The sequence below is a fragment of the Oncorhynchus mykiss genome, chromosome 17 (assembly GCF_013265735.2).
Source record: "Oncorhynchus mykiss isolate Arlee chromosome 17, USDA_OmykA_1.1, whole genome shotgun sequence".
In the NCBI taxonomy this organism is placed as follows: Eukaryota; Metazoa; Chordata; class Actinopteri; order Salmoniformes; family Salmonidae; genus Oncorhynchus; species Oncorhynchus mykiss.
In genome coordinates, this window is record NC_048581.1 from 31138428 (window position 1) to 31156121 (window position 17694).

Below are 17694 nucleotides of genomic sequence, written 5' to 3' on the forward strand. Positions count from 1 at the left end.
ACACACACACACAAGTGTCTAAGTCACAATTCTGTGGCTGCCACTGACAGACGACAGGAGCAGTAGATAGGGGGACTGGTTGTTATTTTTGGCGTTGTTACATTACCCAGCATGCTTTGCTGCCATCACCCCACCGCTATGTCACTGCAATTTTTGAGGAGAGGAGAGGAGAGGTGTGAAGGCGCTCTAGCCAAGCTTTTCTCATTACTCTCCCTGGCCTCTTCACACTGCAGCTGGGATGAGTTTTTTGCACCTTTAGACCAGCTAGGATTACTCACTCACACACACACGTTCAGACTCACCTCAAACTCCCTTCCAAAGACTGTGAAATGACGAATGGGATAGAACATCGGGACTGGGTTCAGGAGAATTACAGAGACAGTCATGGTTTGGTGAGTGAGTGTTGGGCTAGAGGCCTGAGCAAATGTAGCTTAAGGTTAATGGAGTTAGATAAGTATCTGGATTCGTTTTACTCCCTTATGCTATCCTACAGTATATTCCACTATACCCAGATGCTATGTTGCTGCCAAAAGTTCAGAGTTTCAAACTAAAAATAAATTGCAGTGGATATCACTCTTCCTCCCAAGACAGAGACTCTGGTCAAAAGTAGTGCACTACATATGGAATAGGGTGCAATTTTGGACGCGGCCAGGAATCAATTTTTTCAATGACAACACATTATTGTTTTTCTGTTATGATACTGTACTGTACCTGCAAGGCTGGCTATGCAACCAATGTCACCCCCTGCTGATGTAACGCACGCCCACTGACAGACACGCCCTCCTAATGAGCGTTATGTTCCAATGTAGGTGGGCAACTTTCTAATAGAACTATCTAAGTCCTCGCACGCTGTTGAGAAACTGAAAGAAAGAAAGGGAGAGAGGAAAAAAAGAGCTAGAATTCGTGTTCAACTAGGAATGTAAAGTGCTGTAAAAATATACTGTGTCCGTAAAATGTATATAGTATGTATAAGCTGGAAGTAGAATCCTACGTGTTGCTGTCCGTTAGTATACTCCAATTAGGGGAGGGGTGGTAGGGTTAGGGGAAATAATAAAGGAAAATATATATTTTTAAATGAATATACAGTTAGTCAAAGATTTTAGAACTCCTACTCATTCCAGGGTTTTTCTTGATTTTTTTTACTGTTTTCTACATTGTCGAATAATAGTGAAGTCATCAAAACTATGAAATAACACATGGAATCATGTATAGTAACCAAAGAGTGTTACTTTTTACAAATATATTTTATATTTGAGGTTCTTCAAAGTAGCCAGCCTTTGCACACTCTTGGCATTCTCTCAACCAGCTTCATGAGGTAGTCACCTGAAATGCATTACATTTAACAGGTGTGCCTTGTTAACTTTTTTTCCTTATTGCGTTTGAGCCAATCAGTTGTGTTGTGACAAGGTAGGGGTGGTCTACAGAAGATAGCCCTATTTGGTAAAAGACCAAGTCCATATTATGGTAAGAACATCTCAAATAAGCAAAGAGAAATGGCAGTCCATCATTACTTTAAGACATGAACGTCAGTCAATCCGGAAAATGTCAATAACTTTTTGCAGTCGCAAAAACCAAGTGCTATGATGAAACTGTCTCTCATGAGGACCGCCACAGGAAATGAAGACCCAGAGTTACCTCTGCTTTCAGATGATAAGTTCACTAGAGTTACCAGCCTCAGAAATTGCAGCCCAAATAAATGCTTCACGGAGTTCAAGTAACAGACACATCTCAACATCAACTGTTCAGAGGAGACTGCATGAATCAGGCCTTCATGGTCGAATTGCTCCAAAGAAACCACTACTAAAAGCCACCAATAAGAAGAAGAGACTTGCTTGGGCTAAGAAACCCATGCAATGGACATTAAACCGGTGGATATCTGTCCTTTTGGTCTGATGAGTCCAAATTTGAGATTTTTGTTTCCAGCCGTCGTGTCTTTGTGAGAAGCAGACTAGCTGAACACCTCTAGGCTGTGTAAGGGCTATTTGAACAAGGAGAGTGATGGAAAGTTGCATCAGATGCCCTGGCAATCACAATCACCCGACAATCACCCGACCTCAAGCCAATTGGGATGAGTTGGACCGCAGAGTGAAGGAAAAGCAGCCAACAAGTGCTCAGCATATGAGGGAACTCCTTCAAGACTGTTGGGAAAGCATTCCAGGTGAAGCTGGTTTAGAGAATGCAAAAAGTGTGCAAAGCTGTCAAGGCAAAGGGCGGCTACTTTAAAAAATATAAAATATATTTAGAATTGTTTAACATTTTTGGGGGAGTTACTACATTATTCCATATGTGTTATTTCATAGTTTTGATGTCTTCATTATTATTCTACAATGTAGAAAATTGTAAAAATAAATAAAATAATTTGGAATGTGTAGGTGTGTCCAAACCTTAGACTGGTACTTTTCTAATATATAATACAGTTGAAGTCGGAACTTTACACACACCTTAGGTTGGAGTCATTAAAACTCATTTTTTAACCATTCCACAAATTTCTTGTTAACAAACTATAGTTTTGCCAAGTCGATTAGTACATCTACTTTGAGCATGACACAAGTCATTTTTCGAACAATTGTTTACAGACAGATTAATTCACTGTATCACAATTCCAGTGGGTCAGAAGTTTACATACACTAAGTTGACTGTGCCTTTTAAACAGCTTGGAATATTCCAGAAAATTGTCATGGCTTTAGAAGCTTCTGATAGGCTAATTGACATAATTTGAGTCAATTGGAGGTGTACCTGTGGATGTATTTCAAGGCCTACCTTCAAACTTAGTGCCTCTTTGCTTGACATCATGGAAAAAATCTAAATTAATCAGCCAAGACCTCAGGAAAAAAAATCTGGTTCATCCTTGGGAACAATTTCCAAACACCTGAAGGTACAACGTTTATCTGTACAAACAAGAGTATGCAAATATAAACACTATGGGACCACACAGCCATCATACTGCTCTGGAAGGAGATGTTCAAATGTTCAAAAAGTTCAAATCAATCCCAGAACAGCAGCAAAGGACCTTGTGACGATGCTGGAGGAAACAGGTACAAAATTATCTATGTCCACAGTAAAACGAGTCCTATATCGACATAACCTGAAAGGCTGCTCAGCAAGGAAGAAGGCACTGCTCCAAAACCGCCATAAAAAAGCCAGATTACGGTTTGCAACTGCACATGAGGACAAAGGTCGTACTTTTTGGAGAAATATCCTCTGGTCTGATGAAACAAAAATAGAACTCTTTGGCCATAATGACCATAGTTATGTTTGGAGGAAAAAGGGGGAGGCTTGTAAGCCAAAGAACACCATCCCAACCGTGAAGCATGGGGGTGGCAGGATCATGTTGTGGGGGTGCTTTGCTGCATGAGGGACTGGTGCACTTCACAAAATAGATGGCATTATGAGCAAGGAAAGTGATGTGGATATATTGAAGCAACATCTCAAGACATCATTCAGGAAGTTAAAGCTTGGTTGCAAATGGGTCTTCCAACTGGACAATGACCCCAAGCATACATCCAAAGTTGTGGTAAAATGGCTTAAGGACCACAAATTCAAGTTATTGGAGTGGCCACAAAGCCCTGACCTCAGAACTAAAAAGTGTGTGTTTGCAAGGAGGCCTGCTAACCTGACTCGGTTACACCAGCTCTGTCAGGAGGAATGGGCCAATATTCACCCAACTTATTGTGGGAAGCTTGTGGAAGGCTACCCAAAATGTTTGACCCATGTTAAACAATTTAAAGGCAATGCTACCAAATATTAATTGAGTGTACAGTATGTAAACTTCTGATCCACTGGGAATGTGATGAAAGAAATAAAAGCTGAAACAAATCATTCTCTCTAATATTATTCTGACATATCACATTCTTAAAATAAAGTGGTGATCCTAACTGACCTAAAACAGATTATTTTTTACTAGGATTAAATGTCAGGAATTGTGAAAAACTGAGTTTAAATGTATTTGGCTAAGGTGTATGTAAACTTCCGACTTCAACTGTATATGCCGTTTTGCAGATGCTGTTATCCAAAACATCTTACAGTAGTACGTTCACACATTTTCGCTCGGCAGGCCCCAGTGGGAATCCAACGCACAAAGAGTGCCTGTCATTATTGACATTTGTCATGATGTTTTTTGAGTGTGGTTTCTCCTCTAGTTTAACAAGGAAATACATTTGTTTGATCGTTTTTCAATGTTGAGTTGTTTTCTGCAAAGTGCGCCCCCACGTCGCCTCCTGCTGTGCGATTGTAAGTGACAACAATAACACATTACATCTAAGAGAGACAAATTCCTTTTTACCAACCCCCATCTGTTTGGCTCCCTACTGACCCAGAAAAAAAGAGAGAATAAGAGAGAGAGAGAGAATAAAAAGAGGAAGCGTAGAAAATAACTGCCCCCATATTGACTCTCGACTACCCTCATTCCAATACCAACTTGCTGTGAGTCTGTTGTTATCCATTCCACTCATCCTATTTCAATGGTCTCCGTTAAACTCATAATGACTCATGTTCCCATTCCTCCCTTCTTCTTTTCCCAACCTCAGCCAATGAGCAAATAATAGAATATGGAATCTATTTAGTCTTTCTATGCCTATCTATCTTTTCTACGGTCTGTCTCCTCCAGACGTTCTAACTGGCTCTCTCATCCTCCGCCTGCTGATGATCACATAGGTTTCTGTAGATCTAAATGCCACTATGTCTATGGTCCTTCCCTGATTGACACAATAGTGACATTTATATCTGTAGAATTTCCATTCTAACTCTAGGGCCTTTCCCTCCTTATCCCTCCCAGCTGATGACCAAACACCCGTCGAAGCGTCTGGGCTGCGGCTCCGAGGGAGAGAGGGACATCCGGGAGCACGCCTTCTTCAGACGCATCGATTGGGAACGTCTCCAGAACCGCGAGATCCAACCTCCCTTCAAGCCCAAAGGGGTGAGTCACACACACATACACACAACCTACCCATGTCTGATTAAAATGAGGTTTAAAAAAATTACATTGTACAAGTTGTTATTCGCTTTGGTAATCTATATTTCTTCTTAAATGCTAAATTATTGAAATGGTGGCGCAATCGTAGCTTTGTATTCATTTGTATTTTTGGCCCGTTGTCACACACAATGGACATTTACTCCACTGAGGAGTGTGTGGTTGCTTACTATCTGATGCGATCTCAGTCTCCCATTCAGATGAGTAACAACACCCACTCACACACACACACACTTTTATGTATACACAGACACATACACACGCGGGAACATACTTACACACACACACTTACAAACTATGCAAACGTGTACAATAGAGACACACACACATAGAGACACACACCTGTGAATGTCCGGCGGCCGTCTGTCATCATAGTAGAGCCCAGGCAGACTCCCACCTGGTCTGTTGTCAGATCAGATTGGCCTGCATCTGAATGGTGTCTGTTTGGCAACTCTCACAGGTTACAGTCCATTCCGGTCCAGCACCATTTGTTTAGCATGGCAAAGCCCCAGCGGCTATGGTCTCTCAGTCGTCACACTGAACAAAAGACAACCTTTTCTAACGACAAAGCCTCGGCATGGGCTACAATACAATAATACTAATTTTATTCACATATACGTTACCTTTCAAAAGTTCGGGGTCACATAGAAATGTCCTTGTTTTTTAAAGAAAAGCAGCATTTTTGTCCATTAAAATAACTATCAGCAACCATCACTCCTGTGTTCCAATGGCATGTTGTGTTAGCTAATCCAAGTTTACAATTTTAAAAGGCTAATTGATCATTAGAAAACCCTTTTGCAATTATGTTAGCACAGCTGAAACTATTGTGCTGATTAAAGAAGCAATAAAAGCAATAAAACTGGCCGTCTTTAGACTAGTTGAGTGTCTGGAGCATCAGCATTTGTAGGTTCGATTACAGGCTCAAAATGGCCAGAAACAAAGCACTTTCTTCTGAAACTCATCAGTCTATTCTTGTTCTGAGAAATGAAGGTTATTCCATGCGAGAAATTTCCAAGAAACTGAAGATCTCGTACAAAGCTGTGTACTACTCCCTTCACAGAACAGGGCAAACTGGCTCTAACCAGGATAGAAAGAGGCGAGGGAGGCCCCGATGCACAATTGAGCAAGAGGACAAGTACATTAGTGTCTAGTTTGAGAAACAGATGCCTCAAGTCCTCAACTGGCAGCTTCATTAAATAGTACCCGCAAATCACCAGTCTCAACGTCAACAGTGAAGAGGCAACTCCGGAATGCTTGCCTTCTAGGCAGAGTTGCAAAGAAAAAGCCATATCTCAGATTGGCCAATAAAAATAAAAGATTAAGATGGGCAAAATAACACAGACACTGGATAGAGGAACTCTGCCTAGGAGGCCAACATCCCAGAGTCGCCTCTTCGCTGTTGATGTTGAGACTGGTGTTTTGCGGGAAATTTCTAAGTGACCCCAAACTTTTGAACGGTAGTGTAAGGTCGTGGCCAAAAGTTTTGAGAATGACACAAATATTAATTTTCACAAAGTCTGCTGCCTCAGTTTGTATGATGGAAATTTGCATATACTCCAGAATGTTATGAAGAGTGGTCAGATGAATTGCAATTAATTGCAAAGTCCCTCTTTGCCATGCAGATGAACTGAATCCCCCAAAAAACATTTCCACTGCATATCAGCCCTGCTGCAAAAGGACCAGCTGACATCATGTCAGTGATTCTCTCGTTAACACAGGTGTGAGTGTTGATGAGGACAAGGCTGGAGATTACTCTGTCATGCTGATTGAGTTCGAATAACAGACTGGAAGCTACAAAAGGAGGGTGGTGCTTGGAATCATTGTTCTTCCTCTGTCAACCATAGTTACCTGCAAGGAAACACGTGCCGTCATCATTGCTTTGCACAAAAAGGGCTTCACAGGCAAGGATATTGCTGCCATTAAGATTGCACCCAAATCAACCATTTATCGTTTCATCAAGAAATTCAAGGAGAGCGGTTCAATTGTTGTGAAGAAGGCTTCAGGGCGCCCAAGAAAGTCCAGCAAGCGCCAGGACCGTATCATAAAGTTGATTCAGCTGTGGGATCAGGGCACCACCAGGACAGAGCTTGCTCAGGAATGGCAGCAGGCAGGTGTGAGTGTATCTGCACGCACAGTGAGGCGAAGACTTTTGGAGGATGGCCTGGTGTCAAGAAGGGCAGCAAAGAAGCCACTTCTCTCCAGGAAAAACATCAGGGACAGACTGATATTCTGCAAAAGGTACAGGGATTGGACTGCTGAGGACTGGGGTAAAATCATTTTCTCTGATGAATCCCCTTTCCGATTGTTTGGGGCATCCTGAATAAAGCTTGTCCGGAGAAGACAAGGTGAGCGCTACCATCAATCCTGTGTCATGCCAACAGTAAAACATCCTGAGACCATTCATGTGTGGGGTTGCTTCTCATCCAATGGAGTGGGCTCACTCACAAGAACTCAGCCATGAATAAAGAATGGTACCAACACATCCTCCGAGAGCAACTTCTCCCAACTATCCAGGAACAGTTTGGTGACGAACAATGCCTTTTCCAGCATGATGGAGCACCTTGCATAAGACAAAAGTGATAACTAAGTGGCTCGGGGAACAAAACATCAATATTTTGGGTCCATGGTCAGGAAACTTATTCCCATTGAGAACTTGTGGTCAATCCTCAAGAGGCGGGTGGACAAACAAAAACCCACAAATTCTGACAAACCCCAAGCATTGATTATGCAAGAATGGGCTGCCATCAGTTAGGATGTGGCTCAGAAGTTAATTGACAGCATGCCAGGGCAGATTGCAGAGGTCTTGAAAAAGAAGGGTCAACACTGCAAATATTGACACTTTGCATCAACTTCATGTAATTGTCAATAAAAGCCTTTGACACTTATGAAATGCTTGCAATTATACTTCAGTATTCCATCATAACATCTGACAAAAATATCTTAAGACACTGAAGCAGCAAACTTTGTGAAAATTAATATTTGTGTCATTCTCAAAACTTTTGGCCATGACTGTACACATACAGTATGTGCTTAGATCTCCCAGCAATGAGAATATTCCCCAGAGATCAACATTCACAGTTGACATTCAAATGTGTAATTACAAAACAGTAGTTACATAGTGGAACAACCGAGTGTGTAATAACATCCGTAGTCACATATGTGGAATAACCTTCGGCAAGTTAGTGTACTTACATATTCCTTGTTCCAGTTGTGTAATAACTGATTCTGCAACATCCCTATTACCATGGAATGACATAGTAAAACCTATAACTACTATGTTAGCAGTTATTACTGTTGCTTACATCGTAATAGGGGCAACTTAATGTCAAGTGATATCTAATCATCCTAACGGATGCAACTACACCAACTGTGGATACGTCCCAAATGACACCCTATTCCTTACATGGTGCCCTATAAAGGGAATAGGGTGCCATTTGGGACGCCGCCTGTGTATTGCATGTGGAGGGTCCACATTTCAGCAGCAATGCAGCAGGCTAGTTGACTCATGACCAACCATCAAACCCTTCCGTAGCGATCTGTCCTCGCTCTGGTCCAGGGTGTTACGTCAACCTCCTGATTCTTTCCATTCATCCAGATGCAGTGGAAGAAGGCTCAGCCGCACATAACGCCCTGGACCAGAGTCAAACCATGATAGAATGCAGCTTCTCGTTGCCCCCCTTTAAACACGGTCAAAACAAGCCTGTAAGGCCTGTATAACGACTTAGACCGCCGCAATGGAAGGCGTTGGCAATGCATAATTAACAGCATGCCCATGCCTTATGTATGTATGTCTTTAACATGAGCGGACTCGCTGTCATACGAAGTCAGGGAGTGTTTTTGAATCCCTGTGTAAACGCACACGCACCCACACAGAGAAAACATACTTTATTATGAAAGTGAAGTATGTGAAAGGGATGAAGTAGGTCATTCGGTGTGCACGTTCAGCTGTGTGTGTCTTCATTGTCTGTCTTCCTTTTAAATATGCAGCGTACTTCTGTTTCAAACCCCAAGGTCTCCAGTGCTTCTCACAAGGTGAATACTGGCATCCCACTGTCCCTGTAGTCTCGCGCTGGATTCAATTTGTGTGTTGGTGTGTGGACTCTAGTATGAGTATGTGGGTAGAGGTGTGTGTTGGTGTGTGGACTCCAGTATGAGTATGTAGGTAGAGGTGTATGTTGGTGTGTGGACTTCAGTATGTAGGTAGAGGTGTATGTTGGTGTGTGGACTCCAGTATGTGGGTAGAGGTGTGTGTTGGTGTGTGGACTCCAGTATGTGGGTAGAGGTGTGTGTTGGTGTGTGGACTCCAGTATCTGGGTAGAGGTGTGTGGACTCCAGTATGAGTATGTGGGAGTGAAGAGTGTGTGGATGAAAGGCAAGTGACAAGATTAAAGGAGAATGATAGATGGAAAGTAAAAGGATATATGGACAGGTGTGTGTGTGTGTGTGTTAGAGAGAACTAAACCCCTTCCCCTGACCTATAATAACCATCATCCATTTCAATCCAACTCCACACAGGAGTTGTAACACAGGCACCACCGGGAGTCTATTACAACCAATTGGCTGTCATTAGATTCATCTTTACACCGCCATCCATCCCATCCCTCCCTGACCTGACTCTGTCTCTCTAATCCTCTTCTCCTCTCATCCTCATCCCCCTCTCATCCTCTCCTCCTCTTCCGTCCTCTCCTCCTGAATCAATCACACTTCAGGCCTGTTCTGGCAGCTGGGAGATTGCCATTTAATAGCCAGGTACAGCGAGACCCAGATTATGAACACTAGAGGGTTTATCCATCTATCGGAAACAGAGCAGGACAGATAGAACGCAGGGAAGAATAACAGGAACACCTGCTACAGTAGCTATTTATAGATATAGTTTATCTAGACTCGTATTTAGATAACCACTTGATAATGTGGTTTAAGTTTGTAAAGATGGAAGTGGGTCAAAGTGGAAGGATATGAGACTTGCTGATTAATGGTGATGGAATCACTGTGGTCAGGGAGCTTACCGTAAAACTTCAATTAATAGCCCGGGTGTTTATTTGCTTCAATCACTGAACACAACAGGTGCTTATTGGAGACAAACTTCTATTTGAGCCTGGTGTCTATTTCCTTAATGAGCACAGCTTTTGCTCATTTGCATGTATAATTCCAGCATTCACTTCCAACATTTTAATTCATTTCTTCATTCCCTGCACTAATGTGTTATCATTTACATGCTGTGTCATGTTTCTTTTGTCTTAGTATGCCTCTATTGCCTGTTAACTGTGCATTTTAGGCAGTTCTTACTTGCCACTAGAGGGCGATCGGACGATTTCCAGGGGTTTGTACTCCCTATGTTGATGACTGTTTTTCTGCTTGTCTGTTAGCTAGCAGTTCTAAGCTGTTAGCTGTCAATGGTTAGCAGTTTCTTACTGGCTATTAAAAAAAGATTGCCTTAATTTTTTTTGTCATCCCTGAATTATTTAATGTAACAAATCAAACAATAAACCTCATAAACAATTCATGGTTAACCTGGTAAATAATACATTTAGAGCCTGCGTTTATTTAAAACAGGCATTTATTTGATTAAATTTGTGTCGTTGCCCGGGTATTAAAAGGGACAAATGACTACTTGAGACTCGGCCTTTAATTTACGTTTTTACGGTAGTCCTATTGAGGAAGTGTTGGATTGGAACATAAGGCAAGGCTGGGGTGCTGTGAAACACACATACTGTAGGTCTGAAACACATACTGTAGGTCTGAAACACACATACTGTAGGTCAGACACAAACATACACACACAGATAAACACATTAAAAATACTGTATGAACAAACTCACCAATCTACATTTTGGACTGTCTATGAGTCATAGACAGTCCCATCGTATGTATGTTTTTAGTGGTGGTGGTTGTCTGTGTTCTTTTTGGATTTTCCCTTTTAGATTCATTTGAGAAGGAAACATAATAGTATTATCTGATTACTAAAGAACAATTAGGACATTACTATAGACTAACTAATTTTGAAGGATGGATGAAACAACTGTAGTATTTTAAGTGTTGTTGACCAAAGATACAGTGCCTCAAAGTATTCACATCCATTGACTTTTTCCACATTTTGTTGTGTTACAACCTGAATTTAAAATGGATTACATTGACATTTTCTGTCACTGGCTACACGCAATACCCCATAGTGTCAAAGTGGATTTTTTGATATTTGATATATTGTTTACAAATTAATTCAACATGAAAAAGCTGAAATGTCTTGAGTCAATATGTATTTGGTTTTGCAAGCCTAAATAAGTTCAGGAGTAAAATGTTAACAAGTTGCATGATAAGTTTCACAGACTCACTCTGTGTGCAATAATCGTGTTTAACATGATTTTCTTATGACTACCTAATCTCTTTACCCCACGCATACAATTATCTTTAAGGTCCCTCAGTCGAGCAGTGAATTTCAATCACAGATTCAACCACAAAGACCAGGGAGATTTTTCCAATGCTTTGCAAAAAAGGGCACCTGTTGGTAGAAGGGTAAAAAAAGATGACATTGAATATCTCTTTGAGCATGGTGAAGTTATTAATGACACGTTGGATGGTGCATCAATACACCCACAAGGACACCTACAAGTGTCCTTCCTAACTCAGTTGCCTGAGAGGAAGGAAACCATTCAGAGATTTCAGCATGAGGCCAATGGTGACTTTAAAACAGTTACATGTGATAGGAGAAAACTGAGGATGGATCAACAACCTTGTAGTTACTGCACAATACTAACATAATTGACCGAGTGAAAAGAAGGAAGCCTATACAGAATAAAACATGCATCCTGTTTGCAACAAGGCACCTAAGCAATAGTGAAACATTTTTGGCAAAGCAATTACATTTTTGTCCTGAATACAAAGTTTTTGTTTGGGGCAAATCCAATACAACACATTACTGAGTACCACTGTATAATTTCTTGCATAGTTGTGGCTGCATCATGTTATGGGTATGCTTGTTATTGTTAAGTCTGGGGAGTTTTTCAGGATAAAAGAAACGTAATGGAGCTAAGCACAGGCAAAATCCTAGAGGAAAACCTGGTTCAGTCTGCTTTCCACCAGACACTGGGAGATGAATTCACCGTTCAGCAGGACAATAACCTGAAACACAAGGCCAAATCTACTCTGAATTTGCTTGCCAAGAAGACAGTAAATGTTCCTGAGTGGCCAAGTTACAATTTTTACTTAAATCGTCTTGAAAATAGTTGTCTAGCAATGATCAACAACCGATGTGAGAGATTGAATAATTTTGAAAAGAATAATGGGCAAATGTTTCACAATCCAGGTGTGGAAACGCTTAGAGATTTACCCAGAAAGACTCACAGCTGTATGAGGTGTGTGAACTTATGCAAATTAGATATTTCTGTATACAATTTTCAATACATTTGCCAAAACTTCTATTGGGGTATTGTGTAGAGATGGGTTTAAAAATATATATGTAATCCAATTTGAATTCAGGCTGTAACAACAAGATGTGGAATAAGTTGAGGGGTATGAATACTTTCTGAAGGCACTGTATACTAGTAAGAAGATCATCAAAACAACAGTGAGATGCTGAGGTCGTTCTGTGGTAGGATAGAGAGAGAGGAAGAGTTAGAAATGGAGAGAGAGAGACTACTTCAAGTATTTTAATAGAAACAGACAACCATTTATCATACTAAATAGAATTCCTTTAATATGCTTGAGTGTGAGTGTGTTTTTGTGTGTGTGTGACACAGAGAAATACCCAAAATACGTCAAACAGCCGTTTACGAGCAATGCCATCTGTCATTAAGAGTAGCACAACGTAGCGTGTACAATGAGTGACATTGTAACAAACATTAAACACAACGAAACTAAGCTATACAGCAGGTTTGAGTCAATTTCATTGGGGTCAACATTCGGTCAATTCAGGAAGTAAGCTGGAATTGGAATTGCACTTGACTTCCTGAATTAATTTAATAGAATTTGCATTTGCACACGGGGGTTAGGTCTCAGAGGCAAAAAGGGGGAGGATGAAAAAGAGGAGAGGAGGTGATGAAAAAAGTAGTTGGACAGAAATGTATTGCCTTTAGTGGAAGATTTGGGAAAATGTGTAGGAGATTGTTTGTCAAGAGATGTGTGACTGACTGGCCATTGTTCAAACAAATAGACACGACAGTATTCGAGGAGACTGATGAAAGAGGGGGATGGAAGGAATTTGTGCAATACTCCTTTCATCCATCTCTTTTGTGGACACCTTGAGAGCGAGGATGTGTGTGCGTGGGGTCGGTTTGACAGAGGTCTGTGTTTGAGTGCACACATCTTTGTGTCTATAGAATGGAGTATGCTGTTGTTTCGGGGTGTCATTTGGTACAAAAACCCACAAACGTCATCGTAATCTGTCAGCGTGAATTCATTTGCGCCTTTCCTTCCACAATATGTATTACAAGGAGATCTGTGCTGTTTTGCGCCACAAAGATGTTGCCATATCAGTATGCGCCTTCTCTCTTCTATGTTGACATGTGTTGTGGCTGTTTTCCTCTTCTCTGTTCTACTGCGCCTTGACACAGAGTGACAGTGGGTGGCTGGGAGCCAGTGTCACCTGTCTGTCAGTGTAGGAGTCAAGGAGGACACAGGAGTACAGTCAGAGCCCCCAGGCTCACTGAACACACACACACATATACACCGCCCAACTCTGAATATAGGACAACGGGACTTTTCTACTTTGAACAGACACATACCACCACCAGCGTGCTGTGTAGACGACCACACCAACCCAATCAATGGAGGTTTTCCAAGCACAGTGGAACACACACAGCCGTACAACAATGTAGACCTCCATAGGGAATCCATAGTGAATTCCACTCTGGAGAAAGAACTTCCACATCCAGACCCAGGCTTTCCATGTTAAAAAAAAAAACACTTTCGCACTATCATGCCAACCCAAACATTACCGTGCTGGCTCGTTTTTTTTACCTTTCACATTGTCCTTTCGGGCATGGTTCCAGCAACTATGTTGGGTGTATTTCTGAGGTGTCCTAATCAGTGATTTGATGTAGATTTCGAGTCAATATATCACCAATCTTCCCCTCTGCAAGTGTGGCCAATGGCATTACACCTTATTGACATGTAAATTCAACTAACCAATCTGAATAAATAAACATCCAAATAAATATTTCTGCAGTAGCAAGAGGAAGCATAACCAACCCTGTTACAGGTGCGTAACGAGGCCAGCACAGTACAGCTTGTATCTGCTTGTCTCTGCTAAGTAATGTAAATCAACCCATATCCTTTTCCCATGCCGGCTTACAGTACAGAGAGAGATACAGAGAGGGAGGGATATTCCCTGCCAGGTCCCTGGGGAGGTTTAAAGCCCATTAAGTAGGACAAACACACACACACACAGTGTAGGTGGAATAACTGATGAGGACAGAGCGAGAAGAAGAGGTGCAGCAGGGTTTCTGGTGTAAACACAGAACCACACTGTGAAGTTGGAGAATAAGTATTTAATTCCCCAGTCCCCACTGCCTGTGCTCTTTGTAATGCCCCTGTGAACTTTGGTGTGTTATTATAGATTTACTATTGTCATTTTATGTGTTGACTGTATCCTTAGCAATGTAATGGTCCTAAAGCGTTTTGAGTTATCTATTTGAATTTACCCAATTAACCAAGGTACTGGCGACAATCCTTAGACTCTTAAGACCCAACCCAAGAGGGAATCACTGCAACCTACCAGTAGCCTCCAAAATAAACCACCATTTTGGGGAAGATTGCCTTTGAAAATAAATGTTCCACCAAACTCTACAGGCCTTCACGTATCAATTGTTAGAAGGCACACTGTGTCATGAAGTAGAATTGAGGCCTTCACAAGTTCAAGCCACAGTGCCAGGCACTTTAAAGGGTGTCAGAAGTGTGAAGCTACTGACAGCAGTATTTTTGGTGTTGGCGGCCATTTTGTGCCATTTGCGTCCCAGTCGCCCTAATGTTCTTCAGTAATGCCGTAGGGCTAGAGCAGCTGCTCTTATTCAGATGTAACGACATACTGTCATGTAACAATCATTCAAGACGGATGCAAAATACTTAAGCAGACGTATTCTCCAGTCACTCTGGGTAAGGGCATCTGCTAAATGACTCAAATGTATAGTGTAAATCGATTTCTCTGCCCATTTTGCATTCAAGTTTAAAAAAACATACACAATACAATTGAAATAAGACAACTGAATGCTGGCCTCCATTGAGAACTATGTCATACTGTACATACATACAAATCAATCACATAATGTATGTTTTCTTGTAGATGACAGAAATGAGATGTACACCCATGCTCCCAGAGCGTTCACAGAGTTGACCTTGGCTTGTTAGCTGTGGAATGCTAATCCAACCACCCTCGCCTGATACGTCTCCATTCTATTGATAGGTTTGGATAACCCTGTCTTTACAGTCAGGATGAAAGCGGCTCCCCTTTTCTCACATTCAATAGCAGAGGTTTGCTCTGCTCTTGTCAACACGCCAATTAACGCTTTGACAATACGCTGTTGCTATTTTGATTCAAGTGAACTTCCCGTTTGTCGCTACGCAATCAGCTTTGACCGGGGGGGTCAGATGTTACGTAAAATCTCTACATACAGTGGGGGTCAGATGTTACGTAAAACCTCTACATACATTGGGGGTCAGATGATACGTAAAACCTCTACATACAGTGGGGGTCAGATGTTACGTAAAACCTCTACATACAGTGGGGGTCAGATGTTACGTAAAACCTCTACATACAGTGGGGGTCAGATGTTACGTAAAACCTCTACATACAGTGGGGGTCAGATGTTACGTAAAACCTCTACATACAGTGGGGGTCAGATGTTACGTAAAACCTCTACATACAGTGGGGGCCAGATGATATGTAAAACTTTTACAAACAGTGGGGGTCAGATGTTACGTAAAACCTCTACATACAGTGGGGGTCAGATGTTACGTAAAACCTCTGCATACAGTGGGGGTCAGATATTACGTAAAACCTCTACAAACAGTGGGGGTCAGATGATATGTAAAACCTCTACAAACAGTGGGGGTCAGATGTTACGTAAAACCTCTACATACAGTGGGGGTCAGATGATGTGTAAAACCTCTACAAACAGTGGGGGTCAGATGTTACGTAAAACCTCTACATACAGTGGGGGTCAGATGTTACGTAAAACCTCTGCATACAGTGGGGGTCAGATATTACGTAAAACCTCTACAAACAGTGGGGGTCAGATGATACGTAAAACCTCTACAAACAGTGGGGGTCAGATTATACGTAAAATCTCTACATACAGTGGGGGTCAGATGTTACGTAAAACCTCTACAAACAGTGGGGGTCAGATGATACGTAAAACCTCTACAAACAGTGGGGGTCAGATGATACGTAAAACCTCTACAAACAGTGGGGGTCAGATGTTACGTAAAACCTCTACATACAGTGGGGGTCAGATGATACGTAAAACCTCTACAAACAGTGGGGGTCAGATGTTATGTAAAACCTCTACATACAGTGGGGGTCAGATGTTACGTAAAACCTCTGCATACAGTGGGGGTCAGATATTACGTAAAACCTCTACAAACAGTGGGGGTCAGATGATATGTAAAACCTCTACAAACAGTGGGGGTCAGATGTTACGTAAAACCTCTACATACAGTGGGGGTCAGATGATGTGTAAAACCTCTACAAACAGTGGGGGTCAGATGTTACGTAAAACCTCTACATACAGTGGGGGTCAGATGTTACGTAAAACCTCTGCATACAGTGGGGGTCAGATATTACGTAAAACCTCTACAAACAGTGGGGGTCAGATGATACGTAAAACCTCTACAAACAGTGGGGGTCAGATTATACGTAAAATCTCTACATACAGTGGGGGTCAGATGTTACGTAAAACCTCTACAAACAGTGGGGGTCAGATGATACGTAAAACCTCTACAAACAGTGGGGGTCAGATGATACGTAAAACCTCTACAAACAGTGGGGGTCAGATGTTACGTAAAACCTCTACATACAGTGGGGGTCAGATGATACGTAAAACCTCTACAAACAGTGGGGGTCAGATGTTATGTAAAACCTCTACATACAGTGGGGGTCAGATGATATGTAAAACCTCTACAAACAGTGGGGGTCAGATGATATGTAAAACCTCTACATACAGTGGGGTTTCAAAATTATTGGCACTCTTGATAAAGATGAGCAATAAGGACTACATTCAAATAAATAATTCAACTATTGTTTGCTCAAGAAATGGGATATGTATATTATTTTATACTGATACAATTGCTCAGAGAAAATTATTTAGTTTCAAAAGTAATATCTATTTTTTTAAATGGTAGGGGTCACAATTATTGACACCCCTAAAGATTCTTATAACTAAAGAAATAGTTTAGTGTTTGGTACATAGCATGCAATGACTACATCAAGCTTGTGACTCTACAAACTGGATGCATTTGCAGTTCGTTTTGATTGTGTTTCAGATTATTTTGTGCCCAATAGAAATGAATGGTAAAAAATGTATTGTGTAATTTTGGAGTCTGTTTTATTATGAATAAGAATATAATATGTTTCTAAACACCTCCACATGAATGTGGATCCTACCATGATTGCAGATAATCCTGAATGAGTCCTGAATAATGATGATTGAGAAAGTTATATTGTCAATGATCATACCCTCAAGACATGCTAACCTCTCACCATTACAATAACAGGGGAGGTTACCATGTCTTGGGGG

The 17694-nt window shown here is 41.4% G+C and overlaps 1 protein-coding gene across 3 annotated transcripts in view; it reads left to right on the forward strand.

Moving 5' to 3' along the window:
- Positions 1-17694, forward strand: part of LOC110493701 (protein kinase C alpha type) — a 217197-nt gene that overhangs the window by 194937 nt on the left and 4566 nt on the right. For all 3 annotated transcript variants that reach the window (XM_036949695.1, XM_036949696.1, XM_036949697.1), the window contains one exon: positions 4775-4915. In XM_036949695.1, coding sequence (XP_036805590.1) covers positions 4775-4915 — 141 coding nt within the window. The remainder of the gene's footprint in view (positions 1-4774; positions 4916-17694) is intronic.